This window comes from Alosa sapidissima, chromosome 13, assembly GCF_018492685.1.
Source record: "Alosa sapidissima isolate fAloSap1 chromosome 13, fAloSap1.pri, whole genome shotgun sequence".
In the NCBI taxonomy this organism is placed as follows: domain Eukaryota; kingdom Metazoa; phylum Chordata; class Actinopteri; order Clupeiformes; family Clupeidae; genus Alosa; species Alosa sapidissima.
The window spans coordinates 4,671,493-4,696,563 of NC_055969.1; the positions used below are offsets into that span (position 1 = coordinate 4,671,493).

General features: G+C 43.7%; 2 protein-coding genes across 3 annotated transcripts in view; one reads left to right on the forward strand and one right to left on the reverse strand.

Moving 5' to 3' along the window:
- Window positions 1-25,071, forward strand: part of cacna1bb (calcium channel, voltage-dependent, N type, alpha 1B subunit, b) — a 152,019-nt gene that overhangs the window by 58,522 nt on the left and 68,426 nt on the right. For both annotated transcript variants that reach the window (XM_042060163.1, XM_042060164.1), the window contains exons 8-12: window positions 71-258; window positions 18,245-18,348; window positions 22,018-22,133; window positions 22,788-22,877; window positions 24,898-24,987. In XM_042060163.1, the coding sequence (XP_041916097.1) occupies window positions 71-258; window positions 18,245-18,348; window positions 22,018-22,133; window positions 22,788-22,877; window positions 24,898-24,987 (588 nt within the window). The remainder of the gene's footprint in view (window positions 1-70; window positions 259-18,244; window positions 18,349-22,017; window positions 22,134-22,787; window positions 22,878-24,897; window positions 24,988-25,071) is intronic.
- The window catches only part of LOC121680692 (high mobility group nucleosome-binding domain-containing protein 5-like), a 692,414-nt gene continuing 675,695 nt past the window's right edge, over window positions 8,353-25,071 (reverse strand). The window contains exons 6-8 of the mRNA XM_042060208.1: window positions 8,740-8,862; window positions 8,553-8,635; window positions 8,353-8,452 (exon numbers count right to left, since the gene is read on the reverse strand). Of these exons, the coding sequence (XP_041916142.1) occupies window positions 8,589-8,635; window positions 8,740-8,862 (170 nt within the window). The 3' untranslated portion in view covers window positions 8,353-8,452; window positions 8,553-8,588. The remainder of the gene's footprint in view (window positions 8,453-8,552; window positions 8,636-8,739; window positions 8,863-25,071) is intronic.

A 25,071-nucleotide genomic window follows, 5' to 3' on the forward strand; every position in this document is an offset into this window, starting at 1 on the left:
ACACACACTCACTCACTCACTCACTCACTCACTCACTCACTCACTCTCTTTCTCTCCCTCCATTCTGCAGGTGAGCGGGCAGCAGATCACCCGTGTGGCATAGAGCGGCCCTCTCGGCAGTGTGATAATGGCACTGAATGCAGAGAGTACTGGATTGGGCCCAACTTTGGCATCACCAACTTTGACAACATCCTGTTTGCCATTCTGACCGTCTTCCAGTGCATCACCATGGAGGGCTGGACGGACATCCTGTACAATGTGAGTCAGGCTTCAGTGATGCTGGAAATGCATGTTTTAAAGCTTTCAAATATATATACTGTAAATATATATTTACAGTATATATTTGAAAGCTTTAAAATATTATATATAATATTTAATAATATTATAAGCAGTATATAATATAATACAAATATATACTTCAAATACACAACAGCTGTTAAATAAGTTTAAACTCCATGTCCAGCCCAAATACTCCATACTCAATTTATTTATAAAGCATATTTAAACACAACAGCAGTTGTGAATTAAAGTCCCGTGCAATCTGCAAAGCCAAGAACATAACATAACTTAATAAAGTCACAGAGAATCAGTTAAAATTAAACAATAAAGACAAAAAGATAAGACAACATCACTACTTCGGTATATGCCAATAATAATGTCCCTCACTTAGCTTCATCTAGGAAAAATCAGCTTACAGTGAGAGAAGTGTGAAAGAACATGTTAATAGTGATGATGGTAATAATGTTCCCAGCGTCACTCATTAAAGACAGCTATACTAATGACTAGCACATATGGGGTCATGGGAGCCTGGTGTGTCCAACCTCGGAGCCAAAGCCTTTAATAGAGCCCTGACTGGCAGAGCAGGCCGTGAGCCTGGCACCGTGTCAGAGAGCTGAGAACTGGCATGCTTATCTGGGCACCGTCCAGCTGCCTGCCCATGGCATATTGACAGCACATACCAGCATGCCACCTTGACCCTCAGCACACACACACACACACACACACACAAAACACACACACACACACACACACACACACACACAAACAGAGAAGCACGCATCACTCTCACACCAACACACACATTCCCCGCTCAGCAGATTTCTTTGGACCTACTACCGTTATAGTAACATCAGCAAATATAACACAGAGAGTGTTGATAGCTCTGCTGTCACTCCCTCTTGCTTTTACCCTCTCACTTGTTCTCACACTCCTTCACCTTCCCTCCCTCTCTCTCACACTCTCAACTCTTCCTCTCTCTCATCCCTCTCTTCCTGCGCTCTTTGTCTCTCTCTCCACCTTTTCCAGTGATGTACAGAGGAATTTGAATGCACCCATGGAATGTTATCATAATGACTGACACAACGTGTACATCATTTAACTATGTGTGTGTGTGTGTGTGTGTGTGTGTGTGTGTGTGTGTTTATGTGTGTGTAAGTACACATTCAACAGAGAATTTAAACTGTTTTTCAGAATCAGCCTCATCTCGTAAAGCAGCCCTTTTTCGCTGCTAGTGCATTTCTTTGTCCCATAGAGATGTGGGAGCAGTGCTTGGACTGATCTGCTGAGAGAGAGAGAGGGAGAGAGAGAGAGAGGGAGAGAGAGAGAGAGAGAGAGAGAGAGAGAGAGAGAGAGCGCTAGACACTGGGCTAATTGCCACTGGCAGTGTGCCCATCTTTGATTATTATTTACATGCCTAATTACAGGGAGGGTTGGGAGGTTAGAGGCTTCTTACTCAAAATACCATCCAACTTGTTGAGTGTGTTAAGGGAGCTGCCTCATTATCACAGTGAGGGAAAGAGTCCAGCTGATGTTACAGGCGGTGTGTGTTTGTCCACTGGTGTGTATGTTTGTGTTCATGTGAGGCGTGAATGTGTGTGTGTGTGTGTGTGGCTGTGGAAGGAACTTGCTGTGTACTCCAGGCAGGCATTAGCTCAGCACCAGCAGCTCCCTTCACTGAGCGTCGTCTCTTCTGCTGCCCAAGAGATGTTTGTTTGTCTCGTGATTTATTTATTTATTTATTTATATGTTACATTGGACATCTCCTCCCACACAGCACGGAAGAGAAACACTTGTGGATACTTGTTTTGAAGCCTTAAATTGCTGTAAGGGAGGTTGCAAACAATCAAATGGCCATGCAGGTTTTTGTAAGTGGTCATCAGCGAGGTCTTTTTAAGTTGAATGATTGTTTATCATTTGTTTTTTAAAAATGAGGGGGTTTTAGACCGATCTCTGCCCTGCTGCAGGTCACATTCATTAGAGTGTTAGGCCGTGTGTGTGTGTGCGTGCGTGCTTTGATTTTCATGCATCGCTTGCCCACTCTGACATGGCTCTGTGCAGTCCATCAAAAATCCTGTATGCGGGGGAGGAGAGCGCAGGGAAAGAGCTAGAGAGAGAGAGAGAGAGAGAGAGAGAACAAGAAAGTGTGTGTGTGAGAGAGAGAAAGAGAGAGAGTGGCTAGTGGTAAAATCCAAATGCATGATGGCTGATTTGTGAAATGATCAGAGTGTGCATTACTCAACCCCGCTGGATCAGATGCAGAGCAAGTTATGCATCGCAATGCCTTCATCACGGTAACAGTCACATGTCATAGAGATCTATATTATTCTCTCACCCAATGTAGAAGTGAAGGATGAATTATGAGTCAGGCCGTATGTTCTCACAGCGTTGCATAATAATTCATAATATATGAAAAATTGACCTGTAGTGCATTGTGGGTATTAGCTTCAAATACCCACATTATTGATCGGTATCATGTTTGAAACCTCTCTAGTTTCCAGGGTCGAGGACCAGGTGCCACTGTGCTTTATTTCTGTTGCCCTAATCTCCTTTCTTTTATCTGAGCATAATTTACATTTATTAATGTAGACACTTGCAGTAGAGGTAAGACATACACTTTTTTTCCTCAAAATATTCAATCCATGGCGGTGTTCTTAACACCTCACCGCTCCGGTTCAGCAATAAAGAAGACAAGACAAAAGCACATGATTGAAATTATGATATGTTTTTTGGGGGATTTTGGATAAACCAATGTTGTATAAGTGGGTGTTACAGGCAGGCTACACCAGATACGTAACTGAGGCGTTCTGTTCGTGGAGTGTATGCTGCAACAATTAGCTTCCAATATGATCAATGGAACTGGCTACAACAGACATGTAATGATAGAAGGGCATACATTTGAAAAAATTAGACCAGTCTTATAATCTATATAAGAGTGTAGCCGGTGTTTTGGATTGGCAGTACAGATGACTCAGACACAGTTTCCTTTTTGAATGTTTAGTCTGGACTTTCATTTACCTCCATGTGATCCTCGGTTGCCAACTGCACAGCCTTGGTCCTTACTGAACCAGCTTCCTAATGGGCATGAAGTGTGTGTAGCCTGGTGCTTTGCCCAGGGCACTAACTGGTCGCGGCCTCTCTCTCAGTCTCTAATACCCTTCTAGAGGGCTTTAAAGGCAGATTTATTGTGGCACTACCTTGACTGCCCTGCCACCGTGACATTTAGATCTGCTGGTTGGGCCATCATCGTACAACCCTCTGTTCCCTCCTCAGACTCCACTCTTTGATCTCCCATGAGAGCACTTGCAGTGTTTCCCCTAGAAAATTTTCCAGCAGCGGTGCTGTTGATCGTAGGAACCCCCTTCCCCCCCCCCCCCCCACCCAAAAAAAAAAGAAAATGTTGAAAAAATGACTCCTTAAATGGTGACTTCTGGTAGATTTTTTCAGATTGAAGCCTGTTTAATTCCAGCTGTTTTGAGAGAATGTTGAATATGGGAAGTATGGGGAGTATGTTTTAGTGTTAAGCAGGGCTTGAAAACGAAATTATTTTTCAAACGTTCCGTTCCGAACGGTTCAGGTAGGCCTATGTTTAACGTTTTCGTTCTTGCATGCGTTCCGCCACCAACATATCGGTCCTGAACCGGTTCGGAACGCAAAATATCGTTCGTTCTTAAAGTTCCGGCAGTGTTTGGCGGGCCTATCAAGTCTATTTTTGTGAACTTTACCTTAGAATAGACGTACTAATTATTTCCCCTTGATTTAGCCTATACCGTAGCTATGCCCAAAAATAATAAATCACAGGCGGCATCCAAAAACATTCAGATGGGCAATCCATCCCATAGCCTACAGACTTACTGTAAGCCTAACCTAAGCCTATAAATAATTTCTTATCAAAAATATTTCTGGATACGTGCTAAACTCCTTACCTGGTTTTATCCATATGGATTTCTTCAAAGGCTTGTGCTATAATTTCCAACCTGTCTGTTGCTGACAAGGCCTATCTCAAATTTCCCAAATTTAACTCTTCTACATAGAATAGGCTATAATTGCGCAAACATTTCAAATCCCGACTTTAAAACGACAAGGCGTGGACAGGCAAAATAGGCTATTACGCATAGGCTACAAACAATTTCCAAATAAGTTTCAGTAGCCTACGCTACGAGCTGGCCTAGGATCCGAAGTGGCAGACGGATAGGTAGGCCTAGTTGGCTACATAGCGGCTTGTTAGCTCACATTAACAGTGTAGATGCGGGCTTGTTTTTCGCACAACCGGAAATAGTCTCCCTGACATAGGATATGCTTTTGTGAAATTTTATAAAATATATAGAGAACGAAAAAAAAACGTTATTAACCGGTTTTGTGGATTTCAGAATAACGTTTCTGTTCCGGAACAGTTGAAGACCATTTTGTTTTCGTTTCCGTTTCTGCTCCTCGTAAAATTCCGTAAAATTCCGTTCGTTTTCGGTTTTCGTTTTCGTTCCTTGAACCGGTTCGGAGCCCTGGTGTTAAGGCTGTTAATTACAATATTTTGACTTAACATACTGTAGTCAAAATAACATAACATACCTTTCGTGAAGTATTAATAAAATCCTGGACACATGTCGTACTGTCGTGTGTGTGTGTCTCTGTGTGTGTGTCTGTGTGTGTGTCTGTCTGTGTGTGTGTGTGCGTGTGTGTATGTCTGTCTGTCTGATCATTTGCACATAAATATTGTGAACCTCACAATATTGCTAGTGAATTCAAGCAAACTCTCCATTAGAAACATGCATGAGAATGTTAACATCATTGGGGTTGATCAGAATGGGGTGTCAAAAGATAATATATCCCATTTCTGTTCTGCTGAACTATGTGGGTGTAGAGGAGGCTATACTTCCACAGCCAGTGCCTGGGGTTACTGGCTCCATCAGATAACCAATCACAGACTTCATGGACATGATACCGGTTGCAGAATTCATGATCTAACCACCATACATGTCCAACCAAGTCAAGTCAAGTCAAGTCAACTTTATTTCTATAGCACATTTAAAAACAACTGAGTTGAACCAAAGTGCTTACAAACAAACATAAAACAATGACAATGGTACAACAACAATATAACATGGGGGGAAAATAAATAAATAATTGAAATAATACACAAATTGGTCAAAAATAAAATAAAGAATAAAGAGTGTGTGTGTGTGTGTGTGGGGGGGGGGGGGGGTGTATTAAGGTAGATTAAAAGCTTGGGAGAAAATGAAAGTCTTTAAGTTAGACTTAAAGCAGTCAATGGTTGGAGAGGACTTAATATGTACAGGTAGGCTATTCCAGAGTTGGGGGGCAACAACAGAGAAGGCTCTATCACCCTTAGTCTTAAGGCGTGTTTTGGGGATATAGAGAAGATTCTGAGATGAAGACCTAAGTGATCTTGGAGTGCTGTAAGGAATTAGTAGGTCACCTATGTAACTAGGTGCCAAACCACTGAGGGCTTTGAAGACAAAAAGTAACATTTTAAACTTAACTCTGTGCTCCACAGGTAACCAGTGCAGCTTAGCCAACACAGGAGTTATATGCTCACGTTTCTTAGAGCCACTTAATAATCTAGCTGCTGCATTTTGAACTAGCTGAAGTCTGTTGAGAGTGGAGTGGGTCAGGCCTGCATATAATGAATTACAATAATCTAGTCTAGAAGTTATGAAAGCATGTACAGTATAAGAGTTTCAAGATCGGAGAAGGACAAAAAGGGCTTCAGTTTTGCAATGGTTCTTAACTGGAAAAAGCTGCCTTTGACCACACTATTTATTTGCTTATTAAAATTTAAAGAGGAGTCAAAGAAAACCCCAAGATTCTTTACTTCACTGTGGCAGTTTGCAGAGAGAGGTCCTAGTGCATTTTTCAAGATAGAAACATCACTTGGAGGGCCAAAAATAATTATATCAGTTTTACTTTCGTTCAGTTGAAGAAAATGTCTTGCCATCCAGCATTTGATGTCACTGAGACAGTTAAAAATATTCTCCAAAGAACAAATGCCATTAGTGTTAACAGGCAGGTAAAACTGAGTGTCATCTGCATAGCAGTGATACTGAATGTTATACTTTTTAAAAATTTAGCCAAGGGGTAGCATATAAAGAGAGAATAAAAGAGGGCCCAAAATGGAACCCTGAGGAACACCACACTTTATAAGGGCAGAGGAAGAGGAGAAATTGCCTAAACTAACTGAAAATGATCTATCACTAAGATAAGAAGAGAACCATTGCAGAACAGAACCCTGGAGACCAATTTCAACCTCCAAGCGTTTTAATAGGATGTTATGGTCAATGGTGTCAAATGCTGCACTCAGATCAAGAAGCACCAAGAGGGCGCAAGATCCAGAATCAACTGCTAAGAGGATGTCGTTTTGGACTTTAAGCAAGGCCGATTCAGTGCTGTGCAGAGATCTAAAACCTGATTGGAATTTATCACATATATTGAACTCACTCAGATAAGAAGAAACCTGAGAGAGGACAACCTTTTCTAGTATCTTTGACAGAAAAGGTAATTTAGAAATAGGCCTATAATTCTTCAGGTCACTGGGCTCAAGGTTAGGTTTCTTAAGTAAAGGTTGCACAATTGCACGTTTAAAACCTGAGGGGACCACTCCATTGGTTAGTGAGTGATTAATTATGGCCAATACAAGAGGGCAGATGATGGTAAAAACTTCTTTAAAAAGGCGTGCAGGTAAAACATCTAAGTGGCAGGATGTAGATTTCATATGGGAGACAACCTCAGAAAGCTGGGAGGAAGATATAGCCTGAGACTGTTGGAGGCAGCTAGGTGAAAGTTCTATCACTGAGGGATCCGAATCTGGAGGTGAGATTTGAGATTTTATTTTGTCAATTTTATCGATGAAGAAGTTGAGGAACTTCTCACAGATTTCTGTTGAAGGGGCAAGAGTAGATGACGCAGAGGCAGGATTTATAATAGAGTTAATGGTATTAAATAAAACTTTTGGCCTATGAGCATTATTGTTGATAAGCTGAGCATAATACTCAACCTTTGCTGCCTTAACAGAGTTTTGGTAGGTCTTTAGAGAATCTCTGAAAAGGTCATAGAAGACCTGAAGCTTCTCTTTTTTCCATTTGCGCTCTGCTTTCCTGCAAGATTTTCTGACAGAACGGGTCGTGGCATTTAACCATGGAGTGGTGATAGTTTTGACACGCTTTTGTTTTAGTGGGGCAACACAGTCTAAGGTCTCAAGACATGATGCATTAAAGAGAGTGACTAATTTTTCAATGTCAGAGCAGGTGGAAATAGCAACAGAGCTAGTAGGTGAGTGAGAGAGGATGAAAGTATTAGAGAATGTTGTGGCTGTGGTGGAATTAATAGAACGGGCAAAGGAATAGGACTTAGGGGGAGATACAGGGGGACCAAACAAAATAGATTCAAATAAAATCAAAAAATGATCAGAGACCCCAACATCCATAATTTCTAAGTTGGAAACATTGAAACCATAAGACAATACTAGGTCTAATGTGTGGCCTTTCTGATGCGTCGGGGCCATAACAGATTGCACAAGATTGAAAGAGTCCACAAGGCATAAAAAGTCCTTAACCAAAGGTTTTGATGGGCAACAGATGTGAATGTTAAAATCCCCTAAAATCATGAAATTGTCAGAGCGAGAGGCCATAAAAGATAGTAGATCAGCAAATTCTTGAATGAAATTACAATTAAGCTTAATTTTTGGTGGTCGGTAAACTAATGCACAGAGAAGGGTGGCATTTATCTTTACAAGCTGTACCTCAAAAGTGGAGAACATATCAATTTGTACAATTCTACATTTAAAGTTGTTATTATAAACAGTGACCAGACCACCTCCACGCCCAGTAGCCCTAGGGGAATTCATGAAGCTGCAGTGAGGAGGGCAGAGTTCACCAAGTGGAATGACGTCATTTCCGCTGAGCCAAGACTCCGTTATAAACAGAAAGTCCAGGTGACCACCATACATGTCAGTTACTTTGAATTGGCACAGTTGTTTAATTGTGATTGCAGACTAAGGTTGCGTTCAAAAAGCCAGTTTCATCCATTAAAGTATGTAAAATATTTATTTGATGTAGAATTTTATTGAGCACTTAAAGAATGGTAGCTTCAATGGCCAGTTTCTTGGCTGTTCACTTCACAATGATGAAAGATGGCAGGTCTTCTTCCAGATCTGTGGAGAAAGCTGTAGGACATACATTGTAATCATTCATTTGTGTGGTATTCATTCATTTGTGTCACTATACGTGTAAATGTACTCAGAATTACTACTAACTTTTACTTACAGTTCATGATGAGCATTCTGCAGAGGGCAGAGCCATCTACTGGGCCATTTCTTGCCACATCTGGCCATAGGTCATAGCCCATCCTTTTAGAAAAGGTTTGAAAAAGGTTAACTTTGGACATGAATCAGGAGTTTATGGACTATGCTATTCATACAAAAAGTTAATTCTGTACTATTTTCATTCTTACTTGCTGGTTCAGCAGCCTGGAGATCGTCTCCGGCCTGAGTGGCCTGGAGATCCTCTCCGTAGAGGACAGGGCCATCTTGTTGGGCCATTCCATGCCACATCTGGCCATAGTTCATAACCCAGCCTGTTTGAAGACGTTTGAAAACGGTTAATTTTGGACATCAATTAGCTGTAGTCTGTAGTCAATGCTATCTATTCACACCAGAAGCTAACTGAGTGCATGAGTTTGCAGTTGAAGGTCTCTGCTATTTGCATTCTTACTTGCTGGTTCAGCAGGTTGAATATCCTCTCTGGCCTGAGTGGCATGAAGGTCCTCTCCGCAGTTGACAGAGTCACCTTGCTGGGCCATTACTTGCCACATCTGGCCATAGGTCACAACCCAGCCTATTTGAAGAGGTTTGAAAAAGGTTAACTGTGGACATGAATTGGCAGTGTAAGATATATGCTGTCACATGAGGTTAACTAAGGGCATTAATTCTAGTTTTGTTACTGTAATTGTTGCTAAAATTATTAATATCACATTATGTCTTTCTCTGCATCTATTTTGCAGTGAAGTTGTGCCAGTTTAACATTAATTGTATCCTGTTTATAACTGTGACAAATTAAATTAAAGTCCAATTAAAATGAAATTGGACTTAAATTAACAGTTTAAGGTCTATTCTATTTGCATTCTTACTTGCTGATTCATGGAGATCCTCTCCCGTCTGAGTCTCATGGACATCCTCTCCGGCCTGAGTCTGGAGGTTTTCTCCGGCTTGAGTGTCATGGAGATCCACTCCGGCTTGAGTCTCATGGAGTTCCTCTCTGTCCTGAGTGTCAGGGCGATACTCTCTGGCCTGAATGTGAAGATCTTCTCCAGCCTGGGTTTCATGGAGATCTTCTCCAGCCCGAGTGTCCTCCATGTTTAGGGGTTCCATGTTGTTTTTTCTCCAGCCTCTCACCCAGCGTGGCTTGCGCCCCTCTCGAAAAGCCTGCAGAGCAGATCGCATTCTTTCACGGAGGTCTCTAGGAGCTTTATCCTTCTCCTGTATCCTGCTCTTAGTGCTGTCCACTTCAGCTGTAATATTAGCTGAGTGCCTCCTTTATTTTGGCCATAAACCAAGATTTCACTTGCTTCTTTAGTGTTCTTTCTTTAGCAGACTCAATCTTGGCCATGGCCAGGTTTCGACAGATCCGGTAGTTTTTAGTTCTCTGCCGTGTTCTCTGTTGTCTAATCTGGTTTCGGATGGTGGTGAAGAAGGCTCTCATGGCTTCCATGAAGCCCCTACGCTCTCCTCTCACCTCCATCTTCAGCAAGTGAAGTTTGCCTTCAGTTTAGTCTAAAGGTGTTATGAAAGTAGACTCCTCCTCCGTCTTTTTGGAATAATAGTTAAGGAAACCGAATAAACACTATCAAGAAATTATTAAGGCAGGTAAATCAATGAATCAGTGTAAAACAGCAGCAGAAAGCTCTCTCTCAATGTTGTCTCTGGTGTAGCCAGGTCAGACTGACACAGTATTCTACCTTAGTGTTCTACCTGTGCAAAGTAGAATGTTCAGAGAATTCTATATTCTGAGTTGCTCCAAAACATTCTACTTGTAATGATTTAAATTTTAAAACCACTGATAGAATCTTCAGTGCTGATATCAAAACAGTATGCTCAGTTGTGTTCCCTAATCATACAGTATGGATAGATAGAGTACTTTATTCATCCCCAAAGGGAAATTATGGTGTTAACAGCAGCAATTAATAATCTAAACATATATCACACATATACATACACACATACAAGTTAAAAAAAAATACTATTGGATATAGTCTCTGTTGAAGAGGTTGTAAACTGCATTGTCTCTTAGCACAAGATTTTTCCCATCACCTGTGTAAAATCACTGTACGTTCCATCTCCAAAATGGCTGTGGAAACAGGCATCTGCTCAGTGCATGCATATGAATGTTAGATGCAGTGATCTATATCTATAGTCACTGACTGACATTCACAGCTAAACTAGTATAGCTGGTCTCTAGTTCTGAGGCCAGACTGAGCCATCTGACTCCAGCCTCAGATGAAAGCAAGGGGAGGAGCTCTTTGCTAATAAGCTAACCATCTTCATTTCAAGGCAGCTGATTTTATTACACCTCCAGGAGTAATACATTTCCATGGCCAGGATTAATAGATTTCCACCCTAATTACCACAGCCGTGCCATTTATTGTGTTGTTAATGTTGTAGTCTATCGGCGTCGCATAGCATGACTCCCTAAGAGTGGCGGCGCATTGCATAACTTAGCATAGCATAAGAGCCACACAAACAGGTGAAGTGGGAAGAGACATGCCTTGGAGTATCGACTTCCACGGGTCCATGGTTTAATATTTTCTGTTGAATTGCATATTTGGGAAGAGAGTGTGGCTTCAGCTGTCTTTTGATTTGTAAGTTGTTGTTTTTTTGTGGCCAGTTTTGTGGCCAGGGGGGGGGATGGGCGAGAATTCCGGTGTGATATTGACCTAAAGTGTATTGAAACATAATACCGAGTGTGAACGTATGTCTCATAGCTAGGGTTGCCAACTTTCTGAAATGAAAATACGGAACGGGGGGGGGGGGGTTTCGATAATACACTTCAGTAAGTACACCGGCATCCACTTCAGTTAGTGTGGGGGGGGGGGGGGGGGGGGGTATTGAAATTATGTATGTATTATTATACTAAATAGTGCATCATTTTACAAAATTGTGAGCTATTATTTACTAAAATGCGCACATAATATACTACATTCTATAGCCACTAGCTTACTCATTTTCTATCTGGTGCAAAACAAGAATCATTTCGATGCAAAAACATTTGATAAAGAAATAACTGTTTGTAGCCTATTATACTTAAACCAAATAACTCTGAAAACTGAACTGGCGGATATGCTGTCATAGAAAAAAATATATTGAACATCACAAGCAGCTCCAGAAGCTCTGAATTTGGTGAAGCCTTATTTTATTTCTGCCTTTTTTTTGGCTATTCTGCAGCAAGTAGGCTAGCCTATTTGTTTATCTTGCAAAGATGCACTGTAAAACTGATGACAAGACATGTCATCTCACGCTACGCTATCAGCGTAATATACGTGACTCGCAGTGGCTCAAACGAAAAGTGCATTCTCTGTTGGGATAGTGATGACAGACTAACTGAGAGGGATAAATGACAGCAGCAAAGTTTCCCTTTATTTCATACAAATTGTGTATTTTTGGTTCATAGTCTAACTTATAATACTGATCTGTCATGGATTTGCACGAGTTGATTCTCAATAATACGGAACAAAATGCGTTCCGTATCAGTTCAATACGGAACACATCTTTTTCCTTGCAAATACGGGACGATTTCGTATTTTACGGAACGGTTGGCAACCCTACTCATAGCCCATCTCGGCTTGTCCCCTGCACTCCAAAATCTGGCGCTAGTTAGCCGATGCTACCAACAGCTTTTTCAATAGTGGTGCTTCGGCATCGGGCTAGCCATGCAAATAAATCACTGTTTTACACCCATTTACGAGGCTCAATGTATCTCCACACTTCATTGGTAGACTTCCGAGGGCCTGACATTTAAAACGAGACATTGAGAACTTTGAAAAAGCACTGGTAGTTTACTTACAAGACGATTTATACAGACAGTATCTTCACGAAGTTTAGCGTTTGCAGCCATCTTGAATTTAGTCACGATAAGTCGAGCAACGAGTAAGAATGAACAGGTATGATAAGGGATCAGATTCCAAAAATAATTCAGTGGAAATGCATGGATTCCAGTTTCTTCCAGTAGCAGCAAAATCTGGCGCTAGTTAGCCGATGCTACCAACAGCCTCACCATCCGCTAGCTGCCTGTGCCCTGAATATACCGCAAAAAACGTGGTCTCTGTGGACAGCCCAGGCTGACAAGATGCGCATATAGGTGTTTCAATTGCACGGGAGGGAGGGGGAGGGAGTAGTGCACTAGCTCTCTGTTTTGTTTGAAAGTCAACAGAAGTGACGTTACCCCACACATCGGTAATAGCTCACTTAACTTCCTTCCGCGTCTGGTAGCTCAGGGCACCATGACAGTCAGGTCAAGATTTGCTGGTGGCTGGTGACGTTGATTGGAGGCTGTATCCAGGTGACTGTGACTGTGACCCTCAGGTACCCTGCGGATGAGGAATCCAACAAAAACTTGCAAAGAAATGGCTCATCCTCTCACTCCCTCCATATCACTGAAAACAAAATGTCTTTATGGTATGACATCCAGATAAATGTATTCATTTTGCACAGCCAATAGGTATCTTAAAGAAAGTTGTATACAGAGAATTGAACTGTTAACCATGACCCTTTTGCCATGAGATTCACACCTATTATCATGCAAACTAGGGAGATTTATTTTTTGAAGAAGCTGTGTGATTACAGCCAACTGGGTGTCTCAGTGGGTGGTTTATGGTTTACATGTACTCAGGTTCTTTGAAGTCATTGATGTCCGCTAAAACTGTGTATTTTTCAGTTTGCCTTTGAAATGGAGACCCCAGTCTCTTTGGGAGGTAATTGTTGGAAAGACACCGTTTTGTATTGGAGCTCTTTTCAACAACCTGAAAACACATCTGTTCATGGAGTGATTCCATGCCACCCCAATGTTTGCATGTGGAAGAGTAGTGTGGTAGACAGATTTAGCTGTATGTCTGGGTAGAATTGATTGTGGATGTGCCTGTCTCTCTAAATCAGTAAAGCAGGGGCATCGTCTATTTGTGTTGAGTTTGTCACAACAAACTCCTGACTCCAGAGCCAAAGCACTGTGCAACTGTGTAAACTCAGGGCACAAGTGTTTGCCAGTTTACTCAATATGGGGGACAGACACCTTATCCAGATTGTCTGCACATGCTTGTCTGTCTGCCTGACTGTGAGCAACGTAAGGACGCGCTAGTCCGTAATGTGCACTGGCCCGCCCCAACTCCCTCTGCCCCCCCCCCCCCCCACCTCCCCCAGCGCCCTCGTTACCGGGCTCCGAGTCTGAGTCACAGAGTCTCTGTGAACCTTGATCCCGTCTCTGTGGCGTCCTGTGCTGTCAGGCCAATCACAGCTCTCATTAAACATTCTTAAAAATAGCCCGACAGGGTTGACAGAGAGAGAGAGAGAGAGAGAGAGAGAGAGATGGAGAGAGAGATGGAGAGATGGAGATGGAGAGAGAGGGAGGGGAGTGGGTGATTATATTGGGACTCACACAGCGCTGAATCATTTCTTCCGTTCTCTCTCCTACCCCTCCCGTCTCCTTCGTTCCCTCGGACGTGGCTAATTGGAGTGGCAGTGAAAGGGAGGATGGAGGGAGAGAGGGGTGGTTGCTATCATCTCTGAGGGCAAAGATGAACTCTTGGCATTGTGCTGCACCAGTTTAGTTACTGTACTGTATGTCACACACTGTGTGTCTGTCAAGCCATTTCAAATCCTCACTATGAGTATATTATGTGTACTGTCAGCAGTGTGCCTATATGTGACGTTGCATTGGGGCCGGGTTTAAGATAAGAACAAACGCTGCGTTTCAGAAGATTGTTCTGAAGTTAAAGGAAATTGTGTGATTTTTGAGTTGGCTCAAGTCCCTGATGATGGATGAGTCGAGGAAATCTTAAAATCCCCCGATGTAACAAGCTCGCCACCCTTGGCTTGATCTTGGCCCTTTTCACACGAAATACATTAAACCGCCCACAAATGTTCCTCTGTCAACACAGGCTCACCTTGTTCGATGGATGATTTGCAGTAGACTTACTGCTGCCCATCGAAGCAGTCACCTTCAGCCTCTGTCTATGCTTCTCTCTCTCTCTCTCTCTCCCTCCCTCTCCCTCTCTCTCTCTCTCTCTCTCTCTCTCCCTCCCTCCCTCTCTCTCCCCTCCCTCTCTCTCTCGCACTCCCTGTCTGTCTCTCCCTCACTTTTCTATCTCTTTTTTCCAGACCAGTCTAGCCAGACAGTATTTACATACAACTGTGGGCCAGATCTTAGTTGGGCAGGTGTGTCAGCTGCTCGGATAAATGAATGCTCAGATGGCAGTGCAGTTAAGTCAACTCTGGATGCGCCACAATATTGCTTTTTTCAAAATCTTTATTATTCTCTCTCCCACCTCTCTCTCTCTCTCTTTTTCTTTCTCTCACTCTCTGGCTTTATCTCCCACTCCCACTCCTGTTTTCTTCATGGTCCCCGATCATGGGAGAAAGAGGGATTAAATACCAAGGGGGGAGGAATGGCGACAGAGTAATAGATGTCAGGTTCACTTTGTTGTTTGGTGACTTCTCAAATGAGATTTCTTTTTTCTCCTTGACCACTGTTGATGATTGTAATTTACAGTGTGACAGTGTGTGTGTGTGTGTGTGAGAGAGAGAGAGAGAGAGAGAGAAATGGCATCAGCTTGGAGTGTACACACTGCATTGCTAACATCAAGCGTTCAGGTCTACCAGCAGCCAGATTATGGCTTTGCCAATCTGTGAATCAGTGACAGAGAATGTTGGCTTATGAAGTTGAAGCACAGACCAGGTTGTTTGAACCTACTTTAGTCCTTTCCCCACAGGCATATTTCTAGACTCACTAATCACCAAGACAGTGCTTCAACAAGCTTTGAGACAAGAAAGAAAAGCACCTCTATCTCCTCTTTGTTTGTGCATCCACTACACGTCGGGGTGTTGTTTTCCTTGGTTTGCGGAGAGTCTCCCTGCATGTTGATGCGGGAGCCCTTGAGATAGTGCAGTGTTTTGGGGTGTGCGCTGGTGCCCGGGTCGGTCTTCTTGTGTATGTGTTCCTCCCCGGGCAGAAGCGGCGCATAATTCCCTGTTGAATGGAGGAGGATGTTGACAGTTGTGCTGTGTATAATTAGAATATCAGGGGAACGGCTCAGAAAGCGGCGCTTTCCCACTGTCTCGCTCCCATGACACTAAGGAAGGCTTTATTAAGCTAGGCTGTGCAGGCGGGGTTCCCTCTCAGAGTGCCCAAGAGGGCGAGCTGAGCAGCATATATGCGGAAGTGTGTGTGTGTGTGTGTGTGTGTGTGTGTGTGTGTGTGTGTGTGTGTTTGTCTGTCTCTGATTTGCACTTTCTTTGTGTGTGTGTGTTTGTGTGTTTTCGTCTGTCTCTTATTTGCACTTTCAGTGTGTGTGCATGTGTGTGTGTTTTATGTGTCTATGTGATCTCTTTTGTGTGTGTGTGTGTGCATGTGCACGTGTGTGTGTGTGTGTGTGTGAGAGAGAGAGAGAGAGAGTGTGTGTGTGTGTGTGTGAGAGAGAGAGAGAGAGAGTGTGTGTGTGTGAGAGAGAGAGAGAGAGAGAGAGAGAGTGTGTGTGTGTGTGTGTGTGTGTGTGTGTGCATGGATTGATTTCTTTGTGTGTCTTTGTCATTTTCCCTCTCCCTTATGTTCCATGACGCTGTTTCCAGTTTAATTAGGAACATTAAGAACGATGTGCATCTGGACTTTTCCTTTCCACGCTTCTCCCAGACCAACCTCCTCCACCTCCTCCACCTCCTCCACCTCCTCCACCTCCTCCAACCCCCTCCCTCCTCCACCTCCTCCACCTCCTCCACCTCGTCCAACCCCCTCCCTCCTCCACCTCCTCCACCTCGTCCAACCCCCTCCCTCCTCCACCTCCTCCACCTCGTCCACCTCGTCCAACCCCCTCCCTCCTCCACCTCCTCCACCTCCTCCACCTCGTCCAACCCCCTCCCTCCTCCACCTCCTCCACCTCGTCCTGGTCTCTCGCTACATTGCTTGATTGCTCAGGCTGAGTAAGCGTTCAATCAATGGGATCTGCATCACAGGGGAGATTAGCCTACTGTATATAGAGCGCCACAGGTCTTGTGCTCGATGAATATGGGCTGAGCTACAGCAGTCATTTCAAACCTGGATGCTACTCATACACCAGACTTAATTATAGCGACTTAATTAATCTCAGTCTACAGGTACTTTCGTGGTGCTGTCATCTGCTATTACACTGTGGTGTAGAGTAATTAATTATCATATACAATGTATTCCATGGGCACAGTCCATGAATATACATGCAGAGTGCATCCTCCTGCGGTATGATTCCAAGCCAGACTCTGACTCATGTTGGTTTAATTATCCTTTGAATTTTTGAAAATATACTCTGCTGCATGGCATACCATTCTTGTTTGATAATTTCATGCGGCATTAAACGGGCTATAAGACTGATCTGAGACCTGAAAGTAGCCCTTTAATATTCATAAACTCTCAGGGGCAGATGTATGAAGGTATCATCAATATCCACTTTGTCTGTCGCCTTGCTTTATTACATGGAATTTGCTAAACTTTCACTTCAGCAGTTAAATGGCGCTCGTCGCTGCTTGTGACTGAACAATGTGATTCAATCACAAGCACAATTTAATGTCAATAGATGACGACATTAAAAGCAATCAAGAGTTTAGCTATCAAGAAATAATGCAATACATGATAAGAAAAGATGTCAACAAACAGAGATATAATGGAGAGCAGTACTTCAAAAGCACTTCAACTTTTGCAAAGTGGATGAAGTGAAAAATCGAAAGACATTAAGAAAGCAAACAAAAGTTAAGTTTGCTTTTGATATGGTAGCAGAACTGTTGCTATGAATGTGTATTTTATGTTTATTTTATTACTGCTCAGTCTGCTAAATGACGTATATACTTAGCCTCGTCCTGTCGTCTTTCATTTCAGTTAGGGTTGTTTTTCATGTGCTATTTAGTAGTTTGTGTGGTCCAGTACTTAATGGCTGCCTCTGAGTTTATATTCCATCTGGTTTAATCTGGATGAAGCCATATGTCCTACCTAATTAGTGTTTGAAATGGCTGGGCAGGCTCCATGCAAGGAGTGATTTTTCCCCCATCCTGCAAATGAAGTTAAGATTTCAAATTTAGATTTGCATGTACAAAACATTTGAAACTAATTAGGCATTTCTGGTTAATATAAAAGGCTTTAATCAGAATATCATAATGTCAGATGGCTTGCATTGGATATGCTTTGCACATATGGTGTTTGAAAAGGATAGGTTTTCATTCACTATAACAGTTTAGGACCATTTAGGACAAAGAGAGTAGACTGTCTGACCTTTAAATACAAAGTCACCCTGAACTATAAATTAAATATAAATAAATATATTACAGTAATCAGCAGTAAAGAGCAGACATACAATACATGCAATGGTGTTAAGGCTAATATGTTATCTGTTGCAGAGTATGCAATAAATGACATAATAATTGACATGGAGAAAAACTCAATATTAAAATTCTCACATTTGAATGGAGATTGTTGATGACCTTTTCCATAGATAAATGTAATGGAGGTGTTTAAATGCTAATGTTGAAATATCAAAAATCTACAGTGCCTTTCCAAGCAGTCAATCAGTATATCATAATTTCATTTGATGCGGCATGGTTTTGACAAGATGCCATGTGTATCTCCAGACTGAGCCAATTCAAGCTCAGACACAAAGGCTGGCGTAGAAATCCAACAGAGGCCACCGGTGCGTTCCTCTTCCAGGCTCTCACCTGTTCTCCTTCTCTCCCTCCCAGGCCAATGATTCGTCGGGGAACACCTGGAACTGGCTCTACTTCGTCCCCCTCATCATCATCGGCTCTTTCTTCATGCTCAATCTGGTGCTGGGTGTCCTGTCAGGGTGAGGTCCACCGTCGCCACGTTCAACCCGTTTTTCCTATTTCTGCTTTGGAATTTTTATTCTTTTTCTTAACGTTTTACACTTGATTTTTTTTTACGCTTGAATGTAAATGTAAATGTGCCTGAATGTATACAACACACACATAAATGAATGTATACAGCATACACAGTTGTATACAATACAATCCCATTCTTTTGGTACACATTTGTCATTTCACAGTCTCTCCTAAAGTGGCCATATGAACAGACCACACATTCCCCAGCCCCTCAGCCCACACAAATACACACACACGCACACACGCACACACGCACACACGCACACACGCACACACAAACACACAAACACACACACTAACCACCCACCGCTCCACTCTGCCTGAGGCTCAGGAGAGATGTATAGCACAGTGCCAGGTCTACTCTCAGACCATCCATTTCCATTAGCCAAGCCCAGATGATGACTGCACTACTAATACCACACACACACACACACACACACACACACACACAGAGTCTGTGCAGGGGGTGGACACACTCACTGTTCAGTGAACCTGAAACCATCTTTTGGCTGCGAGGAAAAGCCTCTCCTTAAAGACATTGCATTGAGAGCAGCATTAACGTAATGAAATGGCCGCTTCACTTCAATAGCTCAGTTGGCTCACAGGTTGCGGAAGGTTCACTTGTGGACTGCAAGAAGCCAATTTAAATTCATTAAGGTCAGTGAGCCACAGTCGTTGTATATACTCCCCCTTTGTGTGCTTGAAGACCTGTACGCACGCACGCACGCACGCACACACGCACACACACACACACACACAGTACACACACACATACACACACTCCATGATTTGTGTGCATTGTTGTATCTCTCTGCCATCATACACTCAAGCAAACACACAAAGCAGTGTTTGTGTTACTGTGTGTCTGTACAGTATCTACTCATATGAATGTAGCATGTGCTGTCATCTCCAGTCCCAGCTCCAGTCATTGTCTGTGCTTTTCTCCACATGACTGCTCAGCCTTGGTGTCATTAAAGAGCTCTAGATTTTAGACATCTTGTATTCACAGATATGGTGCTGTCTGCCTTTAATGCCGCTAGTAAACAGTAGTCTGCGGTGATGTTACATTACAGCAAATGATTGCCTTCTGCAGGAACATATTGAATTCCGATGCGCGCTTCAGTGACTGCTGGAAGTCCATTTTGCCGCACATGTCTGAAATGGCCCTCTCTATCCCCCTGGCCCCTGTGGAGAGAATTGGCCGTAAAGAAGCCTGCGTGCCCCCCCCCCCCCCCCCCCCCCTTCATCTCCACGTCCTCTCATTCCCTCGTTTGCGTCGTTTCTCTCGGCTTTTCTCTCTCCTCCAGTGCTCCGCTCTGGTTTTGATTAGAACGCCGACGTGTGGCGCTTATCCTCGCCCGTCGCCCGTCTTCCCTTCCCGCCTTCTGATTGGACTGCGGGAGCCTTACTTTCTGACTCTCGAATCACCCCTCGCCCACTTTGCCTCACGCTCAAGGACCGTCTCAAAGGGCCAAACTCCCAGGTGGACTTTTAATTACAGTTGTCCTTAAAAGTATGTTTGAGTGTGTGTGTGCGTGTGCGTGTGTGTTTGGCGATAAGGGAAAGGAGGCTTGGCTACTACTGTGGGTTTTTAATGGTACATTGAACAGTATGGCGGTGGTGCTGCTGCTGTGGCAGCTTCAGAGTAGAACTCTGCGTGTGTTTGGCTTTGATCAGTCTCTGTGCTGCCGAGGCCTCAGTGCTCCTGACGTCTGCCTCATGATGGTCACGCTCTCACACACTTTCATGTCTCCTCTGTTGTTAGTGATATCTTTGATATCTTTTTCTCCTTAGAACTGGCCCCTGCATCTTACTGATGTGTGTGTGTGTGTGTGTGTGTGTGTGTGTGTGTGTGTCTATCTGTATCTATACGGTACACATGTCCATGCATACTGTATGTGTGCTGGCCAGTCCTCAAGCTTGTTTGGCTTATGTGCATGCTTCCCTTTTAGCCCTCTCACACTCCCTATATTTTAGATTTGTTTTCCCAAAGGATTTCTCTCCTGGGAGGTCAGGTCACTTACCAAGCCACCCTTTTCTCTGTAGTTTCTGCCTAGGGGTGCAGACCCTTTCAGTCGTGTGTGTGTGTGTGGGTATGTGTGTGTGTGTGTGTGTGTGTCTGCCTGCACGAGTGTGCATATTTGAGAGAGTGTGTGTGTGTGTGTCTGTGTCTGCACGAGTGTGCATATTTGAGAGAGTGTGTGCATGTGTGTGAATGATTGTCTGTGTGTGTGTTTTTATGAGAGTGCATGCATGTGTGTGAATGGTTGTGTATGTGCGTGTGTGTGTGTGTGTGTGTGTGTGTGTGTGTGTGTGTGTGTGTGTGTGTGTGTGTGTGTGTGTGTGTGTGTGAAAGAGAGAGGGTGTTCATGTGTATGCATACATATGGTTTGATGTGAAAGGTCACACTTGGAGTCCTGAGGGGAAGTCAGAGCCTCACGTCGTGATCAGAGAGAGAGACAGTGGAGCTGGAGGGACACCAGACCAGTGACCTCATGAAGGGCTTTTACCGCTCCACTCCGTCTGCATGATTCAGCACTCACGGCTCAGAATCATTTGAAGAGGAGGTCATTGATGTCGCCCTCTGCAGGCATATTGGACTTCCTTTGAATGGGAATCATTGGTCAAGATTGGTCATAGCAAGGGCGTGTAGATATGGTGTCATTACATTGTTCAGAGAGTTGACTTTTTCTGTTTCTGTCTGATTTCACCCTCACTGGTCTTAGTGCCTGATGGGAAAACAGTTTCAAACCCTTGAATTCCTGCAGAGATGTAAGCAGCCTCAGAGTGTTACAGACAGATTTCATCAATCCAATCCAATCCACTTTATTTATATAGCACAGTTTAAACAAACACAAGGTTCCCAAAGTGCTGTACAGCAACATAAGAAACACACAAGACACCACAGAAGCACAATAATAGGATAAAGTATTAAATTAAAAGAGATAAAAACTAACTAAAATAAATGTAACACAAAGTCATAAACCTCATGAGTTAAATGAGTAAATGATGGCTGAGAGATAGTGTATCTGAGTGGGCAGGATGTCCAGGGGTCAGTGGTTTCTGACTGTAGGAAAATGGGAAATGAAATCCATAAGAAGATGAGGTTCTGAATAGTTGTTAAAGGGATACCAGGCAAGCCTGATGCTTTTTCTCTACGAAACTCCCCCTCGCTTGGTCTGAAGCTCTTTTCCTTTTCTTTGCATCTTCCATCAAGGGTTTTCGCTGCTTATTCGCCGGCTCTGCCATTAGACACACGTTTGCAACAATCGCTAGCGTTTCGTTAGCCTGCCTCTTTGCTGGGGATGCAGGATGTAAACTGATCCTGGTTCTCGCGATGTCTGAGACTTTGTGAGACTGAAGGTTGGCGGGTAGGATACACCGAACTTGCAAGTGGGACATTCTTCCTACAGGCAGTAGGGGCGGGCGAGAGAGCCTTCATTCGCCCCGTAATGAGTCATTTAACCATATACCGACTTACGAAGATGATCAATTAACACATTAAAACGTTGCCTGGTGTCCCTTTAATAAATGTCATGGCAGGTTCTCTGGAATCATTCTTGTGTGTGTGTGTGTGTGTGTGTTGTGTGTGTGTGTGTGTGTGTTCACCACAGGGAGTTTGCCAAAGAGAGGGAGCGCGTGGAGAAGCGACGGGAGTTCCTGAAGCTGCGGCGGCAGCAGCAGATCGAGCGCGAGCTGACGGGCTACCTGGAGTGGATCTGCAAAGCCGGTCAGGCTCACCTCTGACTTCTCACCTCTGCCCTTTACACAACCTCACACCCCTCTCAGCCACAATCTCCCAGAAGCCCTTTTGACCAAGATCATTAGCAGACCATTAAGTGTGTGTGAGCGGCTCGATAGCACGGCTCAGTAAAAGAGCTCAGATGTGGTAAAACCTGAGGATAATCAACCTTGAGTGCATGTTATTGAGTCTCAGTCCACCTGTCAATACTCAAGTATAATCCTCAGCGACTGTCTGTTAAAAGCATGTCCAGCTTGTGCTTTATGTTTATGGGAATGGGTTTAGTGCACTACACATGAACTATGAACAGCTCAAGGTGTACGTACATATGTGGAGTATGAGAGAGGGAGGGAGACGGCAGAAAGAGACATGTGTTTGGTACTTGCAATCTGGCTTGTTTATATAATGAAGGAGTGTGTGTGTGTGTGTGTGTGTGTGTGTGTGTGTGTGTGTGTGTGTGTGTGTGTGAGGGAGAATGAATGTGTGTGTGTGTGTGTGTGAGAGAGAGAGAGAGAGAGAGAGAGAGAGAGAGAATGAATGAATGAATGAATGAATGTGTGTGTGTGTGCGTGAGGGAGAGTGTGTGTGTGTTGTGTGCAATCGTCTCTCTGACAGCTGTTGTATGTATGTGTCCCACCCCAGAGGAGGTGCTGCTGGCCGAAGAGGACCAGAATGCAGAAGAGAAGTCTGCGATGGATGGTGCGTGGTACAAGAGGAAACAGAACAACCCAGGTGAAAAGAGGACAAGCGTGACCCGGGCTGGGTTACCATAGTAACCTATCGTAAGCCATGCCCGCGGGAGGTACCATAAGTGCCGTCGCCTCTCAAACATCCAATCACATCATATGATTTTGCCATCGAAGCGCTCATTTGAGCTCAAAATCGATCCAGATTCATGGCCATGAATGTGGTATGATCCTATTTCACCTGGGGAAGACACTGCACTCTTGTCTAGCTTCCATATTATCACAGACAATGAAGGTTATATTTTCCAACAAAATGTCCCAGTTTCCAGTGACAGGTTTTAGAATGAAGTTTCATGATGCAGGTGGTCATTGATGTACTGGCATGGAATGCATTTCCCCACTGAGGTATCCTCTCATTAATCTTTATTCTCCTCTTTGTCCTTCCCTCTTCACCCCTCCTTCCTCACTCACTCTCTCACTTTCTCTCTCTCTCTCCTTCCCTCTCCCTTTGCCTCTCTTCCTCTTCCTCTCTGCCCTCCTCCTTCGCGAGTGCACTCCGTCTCCCACACGCGTCAGCTTTGATTGACACTCTCCTCCCCCTCAGAGGCCTCTTGTCTGTCGGAGGGCTGCTGTGCCTTATCGGCACTCCATAATCTCTGTCAATTAGGGCCTACAGTGTATGTGGAAAGCAGTGTTAATTACAGAGATTAAGGCAGCGAGTTAATTGGATTAGCATGACACACACTGTCTCTCTCTCACATACTCACACACACACACTCACACATACACACACACACACACACACACACACACACACACACACACACACGCACACACGCATATTCATACACTTGGGAAGAAGGCCCTGCTCATATACTGTCTGCTAGTTATCTAGACTAAACGTGCACACTGGCACGATAATTGACCCCTTTTGTATGTGACAAGGATGCATCACCACTGGTGACTGTATTGGGGTTAGCTTAGCCTAGCTTTAGCGCTGGTATCTGAAGGCTCTGGTGTGATTGGCTCTGTTGTGAGCTTTAGGACACTTGCTATTGAGAGTGGACCAGCTCAGAGTGGGGCCTGTGAGCTGGAGATCACATTCATGAGCTCCTCACCCCACACCCCATCAGCACCTAACTGCTGTGGAACAACAGTAGTTCATGAGGAAGTGATGGATGGTGTGTCTGTTTTAAGCCCAGTCTCCCTTGGTAAGACTTCCTGAGGGTTGTGTGTGTGTGTGTGTGTGTGTGTGTGTGTGTGTGTGTGTGTGTGTGTGTGTGTGTGTGTGAAGGTGAGATGGCTGAGAGTTGACTGTGATGGACAGCAGGGGAGCAATGTTCAGTCATGCATGTGTGTTACTAATCTACATATTCTGCATATACTCCAAGAAATGACATATTTCACTGTAGACACACACACACACACACACACACACACACACACACATACACACACATACTTTCCTCATCTGAGCATCTTAGCTTTACATGGTATGGCTGTCATGTTGTACATAGGCATTATAATTAGTGTAATTCACATTGCATAATTAGTCAGAAATTAAAGCAAGCTTTAATTACTGTTTATCAAACCACACCAAGAATACTGGGATGTAGAAAGAAATTGGCTGAAATTCCCTCAATTCATTTCAAGTAAAAGACTCTGACATGATGGTGTAGTGCATGTTGGCCAATTGTTGGCCAGTTTGAAGCTTTTAGTGTTAAAGATGTTTACACACACACACACACACACACACACACACACACACACACACACACACACACACACACACACACACACACACAGTGCACATGCATGCACACACTAACCACTTCACTCATGTTTACAATCTCTCAGACATACCTTCATACATATTCATATTCACAAACAGATTGGTCAATCTGTCCCTAAATGGTGGATATTCAAGAGAGCTCTGTCATCCTCTTTCTTACCTGTGTGTCCCTGTGAATGTGTGTGTGCGTGCGCGTGTGTGTGTGTCTGTGTCTGTGTCTGTGAATTTGTGTGTGTGTGTGTGTGTGTGTGGTCATACATGTTTGGTCATTCAGTGTTAAAACGTGGCAAGGTGAAGAAGAGCAAGAATGACCTGATCCATGCAGAGGAGGGAGAAGACCACTTCGCAGACCTCTCATCTGTCGGTAAGATCCCATCTGTGATTCTGCTTCTGGGAAGGCATACAGTAGGTATTTGAAAACTCATCACAATCTGTGCCTTTAAGCCTT